This window comes from Xiphias gladius, chromosome 7 (genome assembly GCF_016859285.1).
Source record: "Xiphias gladius isolate SHS-SW01 ecotype Sanya breed wild chromosome 7, ASM1685928v1, whole genome shotgun sequence".
Taxonomy (NCBI): Eukaryota; Metazoa; Chordata; class Actinopteri; order Istiophoriformes; family Xiphiidae; genus Xiphias; species Xiphias gladius.
The window spans coordinates 20,831,323-20,850,058 of record NC_053406.1 but is presented as its reverse complement, the minus strand read 5'-3'; the positions used below and the strand labels follow the sequence as shown (position 1 = coordinate 20,850,058).

Below are 18,736 nucleotides of genomic sequence, written 5' to 3'. Positions count from 1 at the left end.
GTTACATTCCACCACTGCCCTTTAAAAAGTGTTCACAAGTTTCAACAGTTTTAGAACGGTTGAAAAATAATTTACTAATAGCTTATTTATCAGTAATGAAACATTAATTAAAAAACTTGTGTTGATCCACACATCCCATGCTTTTCCAGTGGGACACATGCTATGGCTCTTGAAAACATAAGACAATTCCAATGGAACATCTCACCTCTGGCCTTCTGGAAAGCAGCTGCAGGGCATCTGGACCAGAATCCCTTTAACTGCTCACTAACATTTCAAACTGCAGACTTGGTCGGACCTTAACTTTTGTTCCTGCTTCCTTGAGGTTCAATACCCTTTATTAATGACGATTTGATATCTTGTTAATAAGTAGGAAACCTGTGGCACCTTTTGAATAACTTAATTGAAATGTTAAGACACATTGGTGACTCACCAGGTAGAGAGATTTTTTACAACCAGGCAGCCTGAAGGTTGTGCTTAATAATGCCTTATAAATGATCTATAAAGCATTATCAAATTACTTATTAACCATTAATAAAGGCCATTAGTCTCAACTTATAAACCTTTTATAAAGTGTGGCCGATCAGAAAGTGGTGCAACAATGTTTTTCAAAAAGAACATTTTCCATTCACTTTCATAAAAGAAAAGTTAGATAAACTAAAAGGACAAATGGTATCACAAGTTTGTCTGGAATTAATTTCTTTCAGGTTGATATAGAAGAGTTACTTAAACTCATTTATAAATACATAGAAAGTTAGGAAATTAAAACACATACACATTCACGTATGAAATATTAAGCTAAGATAATAAAACGAAACGACTTAGCGCTAAAATTTAGAAAATTGTCGTGAGTATTCTAACAAAAAAACGAAGCAGTAGTGTTTTAATATTTGAAGGGCAAACAAAACATACTGTGGTATAAATTACATTTTACTCATTAGAGGGATAATTTTCATGCACTTTTTTTTAAATGCCCTTTGCTTTAGCAGTAATTAAGAACTAAGTATCTCACTTTTCCTTCATTAAATGATAAAAGTTACTACAAACTTCACTCAACATTTAACTTTTATTCTGTCTTTTAATAATGAAAATAGACTGATGTCAAATCTTGGTATTTTTTTCAAATTACTTGACTTACTTTTCATCAAACCTTTGCCCCCTTTGGGAAATTAAGGCCAATTGAGCTCCCACGTAATAAGTAATTATTCCATTATTACCATTATATGTATATTGCCAGTAGTCAGTGATTACAGGATCACCAATTGCAGCTAAAAAATATCTTTAATATTTCCTATAAAACATTTATGCCTTCCGTGTACGCTTTTCCCAAATTACCCATTAATCTCCAAATCCCATTATAAATCCACACAATCAAGTTTCCAATATTCTTCCTTTTTAATATACTTATATATAAATACATACATTTGTATAAGTCATTCTTGATTTTGGCTTCAACCTGTGATTCAGCACAAACAAGCAAGCTGGTGGAGGCACAGGAACAATGCAGGTAGAAGAAACAACCCATGAGACTGATATAAAGTCAGTAAAGAAGTAATCTAGAGGCCAAAGAAAAAAAAAAAGAAAAAAAAGTGAGACAATAGAACAGTGTGCAGGATGTTAAGTCCACCCTTTAATGTCCCAGTCGCCTTCTGCTGGCAGCAGCTTCTGTGGTAGCAGTAAATTTAGGAGGAAAGGCAGTCCCCATGCTTGACAACAAAACAAAAAATTACACCTGTACCTAAGATAACCATGAATAAATTAAAGTCTGGGATTGCAGTATTCATTCCTGATATTACAAGTATCTCAAATTTTGAAAGGGAAAGTAATGAAAATGAACTAGATTACAATCGTACGTTTGAATAATCTAGTTAATTACATAACAAGAGAAATTCAGCAACGTAGGTGAAAGTAATCGTCCCATAATTGCAATAATCAACAGCGACATTTTTGGTGCACTGACAAAACAAAAAACAAAAAAAGCCAAACAAAACAAAACCGAAAAACCAAAGGTTTGTATGGCCAGTTTTGTATACAGGATATAGTCAGGGAGCAATGCTCAAAACAAGCCAAGCTCTACACATCACTACACAGCCAAGCTGAAAGGCACAACCCTGTTACTGTACGCACTCTCATGGGCACCACTCATTCACATACATTTTCTCAATAATCTCACATTTAAATGCTTACCCCAGACATTTTCTCATGCTTGCCCAGTTGCATACAGTTTGTTGCTAACACAACAAACACAGACCTTTTTCCACAAGACAAGCTTTGGGTTAATGTGTTAATTCTTTTATTTTAAGGAAGCAGTTACCTCATAGGGTGACTTTTTAAACACTCCAGATAAAAATAAGGCCTTAAATCCACCGAAGCATTGCAGCAGACTGCCATGCTGACCTCACAGGTTATTCATTTGCTTAAAGAAGATTGTACTCAGTCCACATGATTACAGTTTAGAAGACAAACACCTCCTGTGAAGACAGTATCGGTGGATCAGGGACAAAGATGAAGACACTAATAAAAACTTGATATCACATTCAAAAAAGAAAAAAAAAAATATAAAAGAAGTGGCTGCTGCTGGATTCATCTCAGAAGCAGAAGCTACAGTGGCATTGAATGCAGCGGTAGAGTGAGGAGTTTAAGGCAATACTGGTAAGCACTGCACCACCATATCAGAGTGATATCTGGGGGAAGATATCCAGTAATTCTTCGGTTCAGCACGGGGGGGCAGAGGAGGTTTTTCACTTGTCCTGCATTTTTTCCAGAATTGGCACTATCATGTCAAATTTAGGCCTCTTAGCTGGGTCTTCGTTCATGCATATCTTCATGAGCTTGCAGATGTGGGGTGAGATGCCGGGGGGGATAGTGGGCCTCAAACCCTCCAAGGCAACCTGAAGGCCAAAACAGACAGACTTTAGATACTGTCAAATTTCTAGACGGACATTCCTGAATCATTTAAATTTACTAGTCAAAGTTTATCATACTAAATCTCGCCTGCAAGCTTTAGCTGCTCTGCCGGTTAATCTAATGAGCCCCTAGTTCTACCAACCTTCATGCCTATTTCCATGTTGGAAAGGTCAGCGAAGGGAACCTCTCTGGTCACCAGCTCCCACAGCAGGATAGCAAAGCTCCACATGTCTGCTGACCGACGGTTGATATCTTCTGGCTTCTTCTGCAGGGCTGGGCACCACACAAAGAGCAACGAGTGAAGGTTACATGGAGCAAGCACACTGAAACACACAGCAGACACTGCCTCCCTCTACTTTCTGCAAAAAGCGCTTCTATTCAAGCACAGCTGAGTATTTAGACAACGGCTACAAGTGTGCACATTGGATGTGGTAAGATGCAAACTATTAGGCTAAACTGCAGAAGTTCTACATTACAGAGGTACATTATTTAAAAGTTGGAACTAGACTTTTTTGTACATGGGTTACAATGCTAATACTATAAGAACACATACTGCATTCAATTCAGCAGTTGTTCTATGCAGTTAGTCAAATATCAATCCATAAATTGGCATTAACAGGGTTTATATCGTATAGGACACAAATTTACCATTTGTCTTGGGTCTCTACCTTTCCCACCAAGTACTTAAGTAATCATCAGTTCTTCATGGGTGGTCATCATGAAGCAACGTCATAAGGATATTTACTTTACATTCTGAATTTACTGTGGTAAACTACCGTGACACTCGCTTATTCATGAAGTCATCTAAGAAGTGCTTGACAACCACTGCCACCACATCGCTGGTGGAGGCCTTTCGACAGTGATCTGTGGGCTACATGTTGCTATGGAAACCAATCCTCGTGGATGGAGATAAAGTGAGGTGCTCTACTTTGATCTGATGTAGTTTCATTTCACAATATCAGAGAGCAGGTTACAGATGAAAGGTGACAGTGAAAGAGGACGAGCAGCAAATAGACTGGCTGGATAAAATCATATTTTTTCTACTTTTTTTCCTAAAATGTAATTTAATCGTGAAACAAACAACAGCACTATAGTATACGCAGTGATTAAAGCAAAACACTGCCAAGATGACCTTGTGATATTGACTCACAGTATATCATGGCTAATGTTCATCGCATTGAACTGCATGATCATGTAAAATCAGTAGCTTTTTAAGGTAACCTTCCCCAATAAGATGTTTGATGTCCTCAGCTACATTAATTTAGATTTTAAAAATTGCTTAATAATGATTTAACATATTTAATAAAGATCGCTAAATACACTCAAAATTCAATTTATGCCAGAAGTAAACAGAAAGTAATTGTTTATATATAAATCATGCTGGACATGTAGCTTCCTCTGTTAGAATATACATTACATTCAGGATTAATGCTTAAAACATGTATTACTTAAATGTGAAAGGCAACAGAGTTTACTTAGATTGTTAAACAGTCATTGCTCTTTCCATCCGTTACATTACAGATAACAAAAAACGTTACAAAAACATCCTTGTTGAAACTAAGGCCTATTAAGATTCTTCACCCTATCCAAATCTGTACATTTGTACCTTATCAACAGCAACGCTCTCTGTGCTCTCAATTTTATGGCTCACTACCCACTATACCTATTCTGTATGGCGGTTGTTTCTATGGTAACTGACCGCATCATCTCTCCTGTATCCCATGCAGTGAGAGCCATCAGGCTCCAGACACTCTTCTATAAAATTAAGACCTCACTGCTGCCAAAGCTCCCTGGCTATTTTCACATTTTATAACCAGTTTATGTTTCCATCTTGCTTGGATTTCACTGTATCTCAAGGCAAAATCAGCCACAGATTACATTTGGCTCAGAGACAGTCTAGAGTTTGCTGCATCCATCATTCACGCAAGAGCTTCGGCTGTCACTGTGGATCCATTGCTGTATGAGTGATGCCTACCCTCGGGGGCCACCCATGCAGGCGAGTACATCCTGCCAGGACACTGGAAGGAGAACTTGACATCTGCCATGCTGATCCTGGCTGTCATGTCTTCATCTATCTGTGGAAACAAGGAACATGTCACTTTAAAGTGAAACAGACATCACTCTCTACTTGTGCAGTTTTCTGGGGCAACACAGTTTCTTTTAATAGGTCATTTATATGCAACAATTGGATAGATTCTGATCCAGAAAGCAATGCTGAAATTACAACTTCTTCTTACCATAACGCTCTTGCTGTTGAGATAGTGGCGAGGGATCATGGGTTCAAGTGTGTGTAAGAAAGCCATTCCACAAGCAATGTCCAGCGCAAACTTCACTGCCTGTGTCTGGTCCACCACAAAGTCTGACAGCAGGATGAGAAACAAATAACAACAGGTTTCAGCCACTTGGACTTTCACCTCACAACAGGCTGACAGTCAAATTCCTTATGTACAGAAAGTGATGGGAACATAATAACAAATGCTTAAGTGCAAAAAAAAAACCCCCAAAAAACAAAAAACAAATCCCCGCAAACCACCGAAACCGGTGACATGTACAGACTTTGTGACCAGAGTAGAAGTACTCACTGGTGCCTTCATGCAGCACGTTGTAGAGGGAGCCATAAGGCATCCAGTGTGTGATGATGATGGGGTGAGGTGCGGGAGGAGACTGACATGCTCCCAACATGGGTAGGACATTCGGGTGGGAAAATATCCTGGGATGGAGCCCAAGAGGGAGGGACAAGGGAGACAGACAAAAAGAGGGAAATCCACAGCGGGTTTGACATAAACAGACGTCTCGTGTGAGATGCAACGGCCCCAAAAGAAATAATACATAAAGTTTGGTTCAGCACAAGGCAAAAAGACAAACGAGTGACCACAACAGCACAGAACGTAGGGGTGGTAATAAAGACAGGATTAAATAATAACCTGAGTTTGGGATACTCCTCACTGAAGTCCCTGCTTTTCCTTGTGGTCCAGTCACGAACTTTAAGCACCTTAACAACAATTTCATTTCCTTGCCAGCGCCCTTGCCACAGCTACAGACAAGAAAGGAATATAGAAAAAGTGGAGTGAATGACACATGCCTTTAACTGATCATTAGCAGTTCTACATGAATATTCAGCACAATTAAAACAGTGAAAACAAGAATATAAAGTACCTCTCCCGACTGGTTCTCATTTATTTTTGCAAGGAGAGAAAGCTGTTTGTAGTCAATTCCTGCATGTTTGTTCAAAGTGCCATTGCCTAAAAACACAAGATGGAGACAAACTTGAGTGACAGTTTGAAGCTCAGACAAAGGCCCCATTATTCACGTGAAATTTAACACACCACCATTCAGATAGAAAATCTGTGGGACTCACGGGGTCGAGTTCTGGTGGTGCCTTTCCAGAATGAATCCTTGAAGGGAATTTTAGTCAAGTTCTGTCCCATTTTCTCAGCCTTTTCTGGGTGGTGGAGAAATGACAACATCAACATAGAGGAGCAAAACAAGACACATGAATGGCTGATACTGACAGATATTTATAGCTGGCGGAATAATCAGCTGTAATGGGGAGTTGGGATACCTCTGAGGAGTTCACGCAGGTGAGGTTTGGCTTTGTCCAGAGGAGTTTCCCCATATTTGTTACAGATGCTCACCTGAGCCCCATTAGTCACAAGGTCCTGGGAAAGAGCAAAGAGTAGTTTCAGTGACATTTCCTAATGGTTATCATGATTGTAATTGACACATGAACAGATAAGCTTCTTCTGTAACACCACCAGGGGGTGCACTTACCTCAGCCACTTGGTCTTGGCCCCAGAAGCAGGCGTAATGCAGTGGTGTGTTCCCGTGCTCATTGGCTGCATTTGTGTCCGCTTTGCACTGGATCAGCTAAAACAAAGAGAAACAAGGGATTACATGCAAAACAAGGCTGGTCAGATCTTGTTTGGGCTGTATACAGGGATGAGTGTTAATGCTGCCAAGAAAAATCATGGAAGTGTGTCTTGCCTGTGGACACATACCAGAGGTACTGAGACATGACTAATATTAAACTCAATAGCTGTCTGGCAGGTATTCTAAATCAGTAACCCCGCAGCATAAGCCTCACATTATGGCAACAGTACAGTGTACAACACAAATATACAGATTCAATTTGTTAATTTGGTATTTGTTAAGTAAAATTTTCTTTCATGGACTAACATTAATGCCTTTCAACAAACACAATCAGACAGGTCACTTTGTTTTACTGTATTTTATCATCCAGAGATGCTTTACAAAATCTACTACATTAAATTCAAAACCACATTGAGTGCCACATTCCAAACTGTATGCTGCTTCTCCAAAAGTAAACGAGTGGTTTACAAACCTGTAAACAGGACATATAGCCATGAGAGATCTCTTAAAAAAAACACAGTGGACTGCTGCAGGTGAGTCTTTTTTATGCTGCATAGGAGCTTGGGCAAACCCAGATTATCAGTGAATGATAGTCTGAACAAGCTCCCTGTACTGCGGCTACTGAACTGTGCCTTTAAATAGTCAATTATTTGAACTTATTTTGGTGAAGAAAATTGGCCCCAAGTGTCCATCAACCATAGATTGAGCCTGCAGCTGATGCATTTGCCCTATTGTTCAGTATTTTAAGGATATCAGCAAATTGACTGTCCCAGAATAAATAAAAGGAGAAATAAACATATTTTGACGAAAATCACAAACCTCTTTCAGATCATAAATTGCTTGTTCTACTCTTAACAATTGCTACTAGCTGCAGCAATTGAAAAATTTAATTTTCCCTCGACACTGACAAAACTGCTAAGCCCTCACACTTTAGTCTAAAACTGCTGATGGTGAAGCTGCAAGAACAGACAAGACCTTTGTATTTATAATTGCTGTTGAGATTACATCATTTTAGGTTTCATAATATCCTGTATTTATGAGGCAAACTTAAAAGAGATGCCTCAACATTTTGGTTAGTTACATTTGAAAACCTCACAAGAACAGTTTCAACATTACCAGCAGAATATAAGATTTATTCAAATATTAGTTGGAATCACATTGCAATTCAGAAAATAGACCACAGATAGAGCGTCAGGCATGTTCTAATGACAGGGAGGTAGCTTATATTGTGACAATCATCAAAACTATGAAGATACAGGAAGACTTAAGCAACCAGGAAGGAACCTCTTCTAGCTGTGCCCCAGTGTTTACATGACCTCACCTTTCCTACAATGTCTCGATGTCCATGGCTGGCGGCCAGGTGCAACGGCGTGTCGTCTCCACGGTTCATGACGTTAATGCGAGCTCCTCTCATGATGAGCATGTCCACAACGCTGGAGCGGCCTTCCCTGCATGCCCAGTGGAGAGGGCTGAAGCCGTGGTCATCTCTACAGAGAGAGAGGAGCATTGACAGTCAGCACAGGCTACACGAAAACCTTCAGCACAGCAAGGACTTCGAGTAACTGCAGACATGGCAGGGAAAGTTATTAAGTCTGACTTGAGGGAGAGGAAAGTATACCTGAAGCTTCAGCCTCTCTGTTATTCACATTAAGTTTTTCCCTGCAAACAGGTCTGTGGTATGAGTGGCAAAAGGCCAAGTAGTACACACAGGGACTGACTTTTGGAGAGTATGGGTTTTGCTTTGACAATCAAAATCTCACTTTTCAAAGAAAAAGACGATAAGTGTGCATTACAGAGAAAAAAATGGGTGGTCGACATAAAATATACAGTTGTATGCAAAAAATTTGGACACCCCAGGGCAAAAGACATATCTTGCTTTTGAAGTGAAAAGTAGTAAGTACAACCCCTGCAGCAAACAGACATTAAAATTTGAGCCTTTCTTCAACTGTCAAAGCTTTTTCTTAAAATGTTAAACATTAATTTGGCATGTGCAAAGGTTCGGGCACCCTACTAAGCCGGTACTTGCTTTCCTCAGTAAGGTTTTGTTTTTTTTTTGGTAATCAAGTGCAGCACTTTTCTTTCCAAACACATTTGTCCACAGCACTTGTTTCCAGAATGACTCTGGCCGCTCCGTATGTTGCTTGGCAGACTTCAGATGGTGAATTTCGTGATGAGGTCACATGGAAGGTTTCCCTCTGATGACTCGTACATGTGGAACCTGTTTGTGCATCAATGCACCACCACTCCTGTGTCAGCTAAACTTTCCTGCAGGTCACCTGCAGCCATATGGGGGTTTTCTTTTTCCTTTCTGTCCAGCAGATGTGCAGTTTTGTCTCAAAATTTTCTAGGTCAGTTCCCCTTAACTGCTGTTGTCATCAGCTTACAATTCCTAATGACAGCTCTTGTGGAAGGGTGTCCAAACTTTGCAACTAATTGTATATACCAGGTCAATTAGCTGTTTTTTTATGCCTTAATGCATTGTATACAGACTCTGTACTTTTAAGAATTCCTCAGTTCATAAGACTTCAAAATACACACAGTTGCCTGTAAGTTATGTGCACCTACCTAAAACTAATGCAGTCTAATATAACACCCCTGCATTACTTCCTGCCTCTCAATTTTGTGGTCATCTCGGCAGTTACAGTTATTATAGTGTCATTGAATTAAACTGAGATGTGTTTCTAATATTTTGTCAGTGCCATTTATATCAATAAGTATAGACTAAATATTAGAAATATCTCTCAGTACAATGCAATACAATTCAACAGGACTGCAAAATACAGACACCAAAATTATCGTCAAGTTGAATCGACACCTCTCTAAAACGGTTTCAAAACAAACTGAACAGTACAACCTTTATGAAGGTAGAATTTAGTGTAGTATTGTTGTACTAAACTGCATTAGTTTCAGCTAGTTGCACTTAATAAACTGGCAACTGAGTGTATTTATCGGAAACTACAGCATTAAGTTTTTTAAACAATTTAATGCTGTAGTTCCCTTGCTGAGCTGTAGGAGCTCATTATGAGGTATTTGATTTGTACTTGTCATTTTCTGTCTCTAAAAAAGGAAGTTGATGCAAATCAGACTGAGATAACAGCTAAAAGGCCTCTGGCACTCATCATTCCTCTTCGTCTCAGTGACACTGGCAACAAAACATGTCGGACAGTGGCCTCGATTACATGACAGAGTGACTAATGGTGTATCTCCTCAGAGAAAATGAGATAAAGACTGAGTGACACAGCGAGAGCTGAGTGACAATCAGGAAAAGGCGTAAAGTAAAAAAAACAAAAACACAACACTAGGCAACGGTCCTTATAAGGGCCAGTGAGACTTGCCTCAGCAGTGCTGCACATACGTACACTCCAGCTGCTGTGTGTGACCGTGTCATTCTGCCCTCTCTCCCTGGCCGTGGTCACTTTTTCCTCTCATACAAAGTTTCTCCCCTCCTTCCTCCTCTCCACTGCCCTGTCTTCTCATTCAACTACATCCTCTCGCTCTCAGTTTCAGTGAAACAGCTGGACTGTGCTGGTGATATACTCCACTTTCCATGCGCTTACCTATTCCCTATGCGCTCCACTGTTTGTGCAAAGACACTGAACAATCCTCCTGTTAATAAAGTTCTGCACTTATTCTGAAATTATGAGTAGGCAGACAGCATAATAATGCAATCTGAGAACTGAGGGAGTATTATGAATCTGCAGGAATTTGTACCCTCTGCTCCCCCACCCTCAATTCACTGGCTTGTATTCACACATCCTGCAGAGCTCAACTCAAAACAGCATCAAGAGCCCCACAGAGATCCTCAGTCCCACAACACACATCTATCTGTGTATCTGGGTGACCTGCTGCAGTCACACCAGATCTAATCCTCGTGCAATTTCCTCTCACACCCAAAGGCCAAATCCTAAAAACTAATTAGCCCAAGCTTATGAGAAAAAAAAAAAAAAAAAAAAAACTCCATACAGTCTTACTTCTATGATTTTATTAGTTGTCTGTGTTAAGCTTGAATCTCTTTAGGGGAAGGAGGTGATTTCCGACTAACTTAATGGCTGTATTCTTTAGGAGCAAGAATGCACACATGAACAGAAGTATCTTCCTGCTTATCTGTATGATCTTAGATTCACTATTTGCAAATAAATAGAGCTGAAGCAATAAGTGGATTCATCAATTAGTCAATCAGCAAAAATTTAATCTGCAACTATTATATACTAAAAGCTCCAGTGTTCTCTGGTTACAGCTTCTCCAAAATGAGGATTTGCTGTTTTTCTCTGTTATATATAATTGTTTACTGACTTATCTTTGAGTTTTGGTCTGTTGGTTGGACAAAATAACACATTTGATGACGTCACATTGGACTCTGAATAACTGATGTTTCAATACTGCTTTAATGCCAGTAAATTTGCAATGGGGATATAAAACATACTGTTTCAGTAATTTTGAGCACCCATGTGCAATAGCCAAACTTTATAGGATGCAATTAAATAATCAAATTATACAATATATAATTCATTTTACTACGAGCAAGAAATAAAAACGACAGCTAAACTAGTCTAATCCTTTGGAAAATAACATAATTTAGCATAATTTGATTAAATTGTGCTTACTGGTTTTGCAGGCGCACTCTGCTGACACAACAAATGACTGATTACAATAATACTCAGAGCACACTTATTTATTTATCATTCAACATTATGAACAGGAAACCAGATAATGGGCATTTTTCTGAGGATTTTACATCTTCTATTCTAATTGTATTTCATCTTCTAACCGATCGATAATTATTTGTTATAAGCAGAAAAGAAATGGCGCCAATCCGCCTACAACCGTTGAAAATGTTCTTTTTTTGTGATATCAAGTGAGGTTCAGCTCTCTGGTTTCAGTTTGTGTATTTCTATTCGGGGACACTTTTTACATGATGGATTTTCCCTTTAAGCTAGCCTGATCCACAAAGCCCAAAGGCACTTGAGTGCCAGGGTTTTCTTCCACTCACCCCCTCCACTCTGTTTGCGGTAATTTATTTCAGGCACTTCCACCTGCCAACAGAGCTCAGTTTAGCAGACGGAAAAGCCCGAGGAAGCGCCCCTGTCTGCACCCTGTAGGTCTCTGGCCTGACATCCCTGCCAGGTCATAGTACATGCCTCAGCTGAAGGAAACTGAATTCACAGACAGATGTATGAAATTAAAAGAACATCCACAGAAGTAGAATAAACAAGTTCCCCAAGACTTTGCATGGGAGAAGTAGGACTGTTACTTCTGCTGTGATTAAAGTGGTTGATGCAACAATGTTTTTACTTTGACAAACTAACTTCTGTACTAACTTTTCTTTTTTAAAGTCAAGTTAAGCCAGTGGAATTGTTCTACAATCATGAAGAACATAAAGTACATGAGAAGAGCAGAATTAATGGCACAGCGGGCTAGACTGACACCAATATCTACTATTACTACAACTACTGTAGCCCATAATGGATCGGTGCACATATTATCCTCAGATAAATTTGAAAAATAAATTATCGTTATTGCAGATACAGCTGATAATTAAGTCTGGTAATGTATAGCCTGAAAACAGCTAGACTATAGACAGTAGCTATACTATACTAGACTAGACAACAGCTGAAAACTCTGAACGTGGACTGGTCTAGGATTGCAACAAACAATTATATTCCTTAATTCAAATGTTTGGCATTTGTGCCTGAAAAAAGACTTAAATGATGATTCAATTATAAAAATACCTGCCAATTAAGTAACTATCGGTTGATCAACCAATTGTTGCAGGGCTAGACTGATTCTGACTTTTTTAAAAGAGTATTGTTAAAGTCAGTTCTTCTGTCAGGCTTGTAGAAATCAGTGAGTAAGATCTGCAGAGTGAAACTGCACGTTGGTGTATATCTAATAAACCAGTAGTGTCAGACATGTATTAAACATGATAATCTTTGGAGACTCATTAACATAAGACGCTAACACTGCCTCTCAACCTTAACATCATATGAAAGAAGTGCTGTCCTACTGTCAGAAACAATCTGGAGTAAAAAGGACCGTGTTCTGCTTTTGGAAGTACATGTTGAGGCGGCTAAACAGAGATAGCCATCAAAGCCACGATTACACACTCGTCGGCCAATGAAACGCAAGAGCAGAGAACTGAGTCCTCCGTTTGATACCAAAACACAACAAAAATGGGGAACTGTGACGAGTTTCGGCACAACGCTTAAAGTTGTAATAAACACTGTTCTCTTACAATTAGGGCAGCAACAGACAATTATTTTCATTGTTGTTTAATATGCCAACTATTTTCTCAGTTCATCCATTTTGATGGGCATATTTTGCTATTCCCAATGTTTTATGGAACAATTTCCAAGAGCCCAAGATGATGGACTCCAGGAAATGGGTTTTGGATTTTAGTCTGATCAAGCGTAAAATCTTACGATACTTTACTCTACATTTGAGAGGCTGGAACACGCAAATATCTTGATTTTTGCTTGAAAAATAACTTAAGCAATGAGTTGATTCATTGTATGTTAAAATAGTTGCCAAGTGAGTAATTTAGAGCTGAAACTGTTAATTGATTAGTCGATCATCAGAAAATTAATCAACAACTATTTTATTTTATTATGTTTTTTCATTAATCATTTTAGTCCTTTTTATAATCAGAAATGCCAAATGTTCTCTAAATTTAAAGCTCTCAAATGTGATGTTTTGCTGCTTTTCTTTGCGATGTAATAGTATACTGAATATTTTTGGGTTTTGGCTTGATGTTCGAACAAAACAAGAAACCTGAAGACATCACGTGGGGCTCTGAGAAATTATAATAGACATTTTCATCATTATCTGGCATTTTATGGACAAAATGATTATTATCAGTTTTCTTGAGAAAATAATCAACAGATTAATTGCTAATGAAAATAACTGAGTTGCAGGCCTAGACTAATCAAATAATCAACTATTTCGGCTCGACATATAACTTGAATTTAAAAACCAAATGGTTGTTCAAACCCACAGATTATCATCCACGCTGATTTTTCAACACAAAAATATAGCTCAAGGGCAGGGTACAACATGTTCAGAGAAGACCAGAGATGATAACTATACTGTAAACATTTGGGAGAAATTTAAACTTTGCAATTAACTCTTGTAAACTACGAGGAAATGTTGAGGGGGAAATGAGTGGAGCTAATACCGCTGGGAGATGAATACCAGAAACACAGGATGGGAAGGTGATGTGCTGTGCTATGGCCTACTGTGCATTCCTCTTTTGAAACACACACACACACACACACACACACACACACACACACACACACACACACACACACACACACACACACACACACACACACACACACACACACACACACACACACACACACACACACACACAATCTCTGTCCTGTCACACATAACTCCTCCAGTCCTGCCCACTACAATAATCTCCTCCCCCTCTCTCTCAATTTTGGTGGGTGGTAGACGGTTCCCCTAGGGGCCGTATGTTATTCCTTGTAAGGAGATTCAACATTCCACTACTACTCTTTGTCTGGGAGTTACATCAGTGTAAACACACCGTCATCAAGCAGATGACAGAAAATATTATAGTGAGAATCTGGCTGGCTGGGATATAGTGGGTTTACTAAACTATAGAAAGGGTAGAACTAGAAGTTCTGTAGGAAAATGAAGAGGCAAGAATAAATGTGTTTCAACCATAGGGGGAGATATATCAACCAGAAAAAGGAACTTGACATTTAATCAGCTAATGGGCGAATCACATGTGGGAATGCATGTACCCACACTGGCTTAATGCGATCACACAGTTTCACAACTGTGACAAAATAAAACAAATAAAAGAAAAACAGAGCAAAAGAAGTCAATACATATAGTATAGTGAAAAGGGAAAAAAAAATCCCTCTTAATTTGTGCTCAAATTGTTAAGGTTCAACGGGGAAAGAGGCTTAAAAAAAAAAAAAACTGACTTTGGCATCTTGCATGTGCTGATTTAATACTTACAAACTGCATCTTATCATACTTTAACAACTATTTTTGAACATTACAAGACTGTAATAAAGGTAGGAATAAAAACAAGAAAAATACAACAATGTCTTACTGACAACAATTAGTTCTTCACAGCCAAAATTAAAATGTACCCAGAGACATATGTGATTCAGAAAGCATCAGAACAATGCTATGTTTTAATATCCTGTCTTATATTAATAGATTAGACTAAATAACCTGTTTCTAGATGTTATGAGAGTTAGTTCTCTTAAACAGAACCATGATTAATTTCTCACGATTACTACGTGTGAAATTACAGGGTTGCTATGTTCAACTTTGCAACAGTAATCAAAGTAAACAAAAGAAAAAGCCTCTTTTTTCAGAGTGCTGCTGGTCTCTTTGAAACTCCTGAAAATTGACAACAATGTCCTCGGCAAATAAATCAGTCACTATAAAAGACTTTTAAACTAGTTGTTAATGTGCTTAATCCTTCCTTCTTACCATAAATGTACTAAAACATGGGAAAAATGACAAAAAAAAGGGAAGCTCCAAGGCACACAGTCATCAGAATTAAATGGATTAATTCATTCTGTCTTTGTTTGCTCTGAAAACAAATACTGGTGGTCTAAATCTAGAAAAGTCCAAAAGAAACGTTTCCTGGGTGGCCATCAGAACTTGACTGGCAAACTCGGCCAAGTTTTTCTTTACGGAGTCAGCTGAGGATAAAAAAGAAGCTCAGGACCGACTGATTATCTGTAACTATCAGACAGACATTTTGTCTAGTAAACATATCAAATCTTGCAGGAGCCTGCAGTATTCTCTGCACCTACATCCTGCATCAATATGTCCCCACAGATGTCAAGTCTTTTTTTACTTGTGTGAAGCCTGAATTTGCAGCTACAACTGCAACCGTGCCTAACTCTACCATCACTGCGTGTTTCCTGTCCGACATCATGCTTTTGAATTATTTCGCTGGCATTCTGGGCATAAACATGTGCCCGCAAGGAAATGGGTTCAATCTCAGGCCACGATCTCACTAGGGGCCGAAAAGGCGGGCTCTAAGCCTGCACAACGCAACATTTAAAGTAAGCAATGACTTTGTAGTGTAACTGATGTTGCCTTGAGATTCTGATTCACGTTATCCAGCATCACAAATTCCTGTCGTGGCAAGTCACGTGCAGTAAAGTACTATTACGCAAATCGGCTAAAAAATGAAGACAGAGAAGAGAATCTCATAACACTAAACCAGTCTCTGTTAGGCTGTACAACAACTTCTAGACGATTCTTCTGTCTGTATAGATATTTTGTTTAAGAGGACAGGCTAATTAAGCCATGAGCCGTATTTTAAACACATCTTTAATAACAACAAGAGCCTGCTGGACATGAGTTCATACTAAGGGGAACTTTGTGCTATTTTAGAATTGCATTCTTGAGTTCCCCCTGGATAGAAGTGATTTGTAAAATTCTGGATACCATTTAAATCCCACTGACAAGAAAATACATAAACAAATAAACCTTGGCTCACCCTTGGTTGAGGTCATTCTCTGTATTGTCCAACCATAAGCGAACTGCTACTGCATTGCCTTCCCGGCACTGCGTAAAGATGTCATCCATTTTGGCTGGAGTGTTCTTCTTTAAGGTGCACCCGTGGGAGTAGATGCAGAACTAAACTGGGACAGTTGAGAGAAGCGGCCCGAGGGGTTCACGAGAGTCCTGGCTAGCATCAGTCCCTCATCTGGGGACAATGAGGGACACAAGCAGAGATGCTCAACAGCACTCCAGCAACCCTGAAAAAAGGGACACAAGTAGTGAAGTTGCTCTGTTAAAAACACTTCAGTAGGACCGCTTTTCCAGCCTGGTATATCCTTTTTTGTCACTCCAGCATTCAATCCTGTTGTACGAACCCAAAAAGAAAAAAGCCAAGCAACCAAGAAATCTCCTATTGAGTAATCTCATCCACCTCAGTAATACTGGGTGGGTTTGCAGATTACAGCATTGTGACTCACAACACTTGGCCTTGACTAGCACCATGTACACCAGAGTAGATAGATATATTTATCAAGTGTCAATTTCTTAACTTCCTTGCCATCTGAATTACTTCAAATATTTATAATATTTGCTTAAATGATTAGTTTATTGTCAGAATATGTATATGTGATTGTTTTTTTTATAATTCATAAATTACTTAAGTAATTTATCAGGCGAAAATATAAAACACCAACTAGCTCCAGCTTCTCAGTTCTGAGTAATTACTGCTTTTCTGTGTAATGTTATACTAAACTAAAAATATTCGGGATTTGGACAGGTAATATAAGCAGGTAATATAAGCAATTTGCAGATGTCACCTTTCTGATTTTGATCGGCCTTTCCCCTCCATTTTCTGACATTTTATAGACCAAACGATTAATCAAAAAAAAAAATAAAGAGATTAATTGATGAGGAATTTCAATCCCTAATTTGATCATCAAAGTGTAAAACAACATCGTAATAAACACAGTGGATACAGAGAGAGGGGATGCAACGTGAATGACACTTTTACCCTTCATCTTTCACACAGTCTTTACTATAATTATATATTTTTTGTTGGCTACATTTAAAAAAAACAACCCAAAACATTATTGAAATACGTTACTGAAGACAACAGATTGTAACGGGGTTAACAAATAAGGCATGACACTAGCAAAGAACTAGGTTAACAGTTTAGACTTTCAATTACAACAACCATGATTGAAGGAATACATTTCCAGCGTTTGAATCAGCCAAAAACTCAAAATGAAGAACGTATGGTAGATGATAATGAAACTACAGCTGCAGGCGAATTTAACATAACTTTAATCAGCAGTCTAAATAAAACGGGACTTTAAGGTCGAGTCTGTTTTTCATGTACTGTTCCTCAGGTCAACATAAACACTGCAACAATCTGGACTCGCAGTAATTAGTTCATCGGTAACAATTAACAAACAGCCTGACTAGCTGCACTGCTATCTGGCTAACGCAGGGGACCCTCTGATTGAGGTTAGCTGGTTATCCCCTCAGCTCCTGGCAGTACAACGTCGGGCTTTCATTACAGTAGATAAAATAGAAACGACTCGAGTAGCTCCATATATAAACCAGCATCCTCTGGTTGACTAAATGAGCCAGGGGCAGGTTTTTGCTAACAAGCTAACCAACCTGACCCCGCGGACTGTCTCTCTCATTTGACGCTGAATGACTGATTATCCCGCTAAAAAAAAACAGCACAATTTTGTAGTTTAAGCGCGTCAAACCGAAAAATAAACGATAAACTTACCAGATATGTTCGCCCTTTTCGGTGTAATGCAGTTACAGAGAAGAAGTTAATAGCGGTGTTACGTTATCTCCAGTGGACTAACTGCTGGGGGACGTCCACACCCTCACCGCCACCGTACGTACGTGAGAGGAGGGAAAGAGCGTCCCGCCCCCTACAGGCGAGCGAGGTAAATGCAGGAGGTCAAAATATTCACCACCTGAGGGCATGTTTATTTTATTTTATTTTATTTTATTTCACCTTATTGTATTTTATTTTATTTTAATATGTTAAATTAGATTTTTTTTCTTTTTATAACAACCAGGTCGTAATCTCAAAAGAAAAGTTCTTGCTAAACCACAAAGTCATTGTACTGACTTGCAAAGAAAACCAAACGATACTTGTTAGCACGTAGTGTCGGTCCTCAGACCTTTATCAGGCAAAAATTTATACAAACTACACCATGCAAACATGCACTTGTGTGGTGGTGTTTGACTGTATGAATATGTCAATATAGTGGTGGACAGTTTGCAGGATTATCTAGTCTCCTTTTCAATTTGTTTAACAACATACAACACAATAATAACAGTTTAGATAATAGGCCTGGACTACTAAACCATAGCTCCATGAAGATATTATAGCTTACATTTTTCCATTGGAAAAACTCTTTTCAGCATTTTCTTGCTGAAAAAAGGCAGTTTGCAGTTTGGCCTATGTCAA

At 38.8% G+C, this 18,736-nt stretch overlaps 1 protein-coding gene across 2 annotated transcripts; it reads right to left on the bottom strand.

The window, feature by feature from the left end:
- Nucleotides 1–1,292: 1,292 nt before the first annotated feature.
- Nucleotides 1,293–18,185, bottom strand: LOC120792390 (integrin-linked protein kinase). Of its 2 annotated transcripts, none has more exons than XM_040131549.1 (13): nt 18,041–18,185; nt 16,277–16,538; nt 8,096–8,261; nt 6,676–6,771; nt 6,467–6,563; nt 6,263–6,346; nt 6,061–6,146; nt 5,829–5,938; nt 5,487–5,614; nt 5,142–5,263; nt 4,880–4,979; nt 3,047–3,177; nt 1,293–2,888 (listed from the first exon to the last, which is right to left on the bottom strand). In XM_040131549.1, exons 2-13 carry the CDS (start codon nt 16,363–16,365, stop codon nt 2,739–2,741), a joined length of 1,359 nt encoding a protein of 452 aa, XP_039987483.1. In that variant the 5' UTR covers nt 16,366–16,538; nt 18,041–18,185; the 3' UTR covers nt 1,293–2,738. The 2 variants fall into 2 exon arrangements, with proteins under 2 accessions (XP_039987483.1, XP_039987484.1); XM_040131550.1 differs by having other exon boundaries at nt 16,277–16,486.
- Between the last annotated feature and the right edge of the window lie 551 nt (nt 18,186–18,736).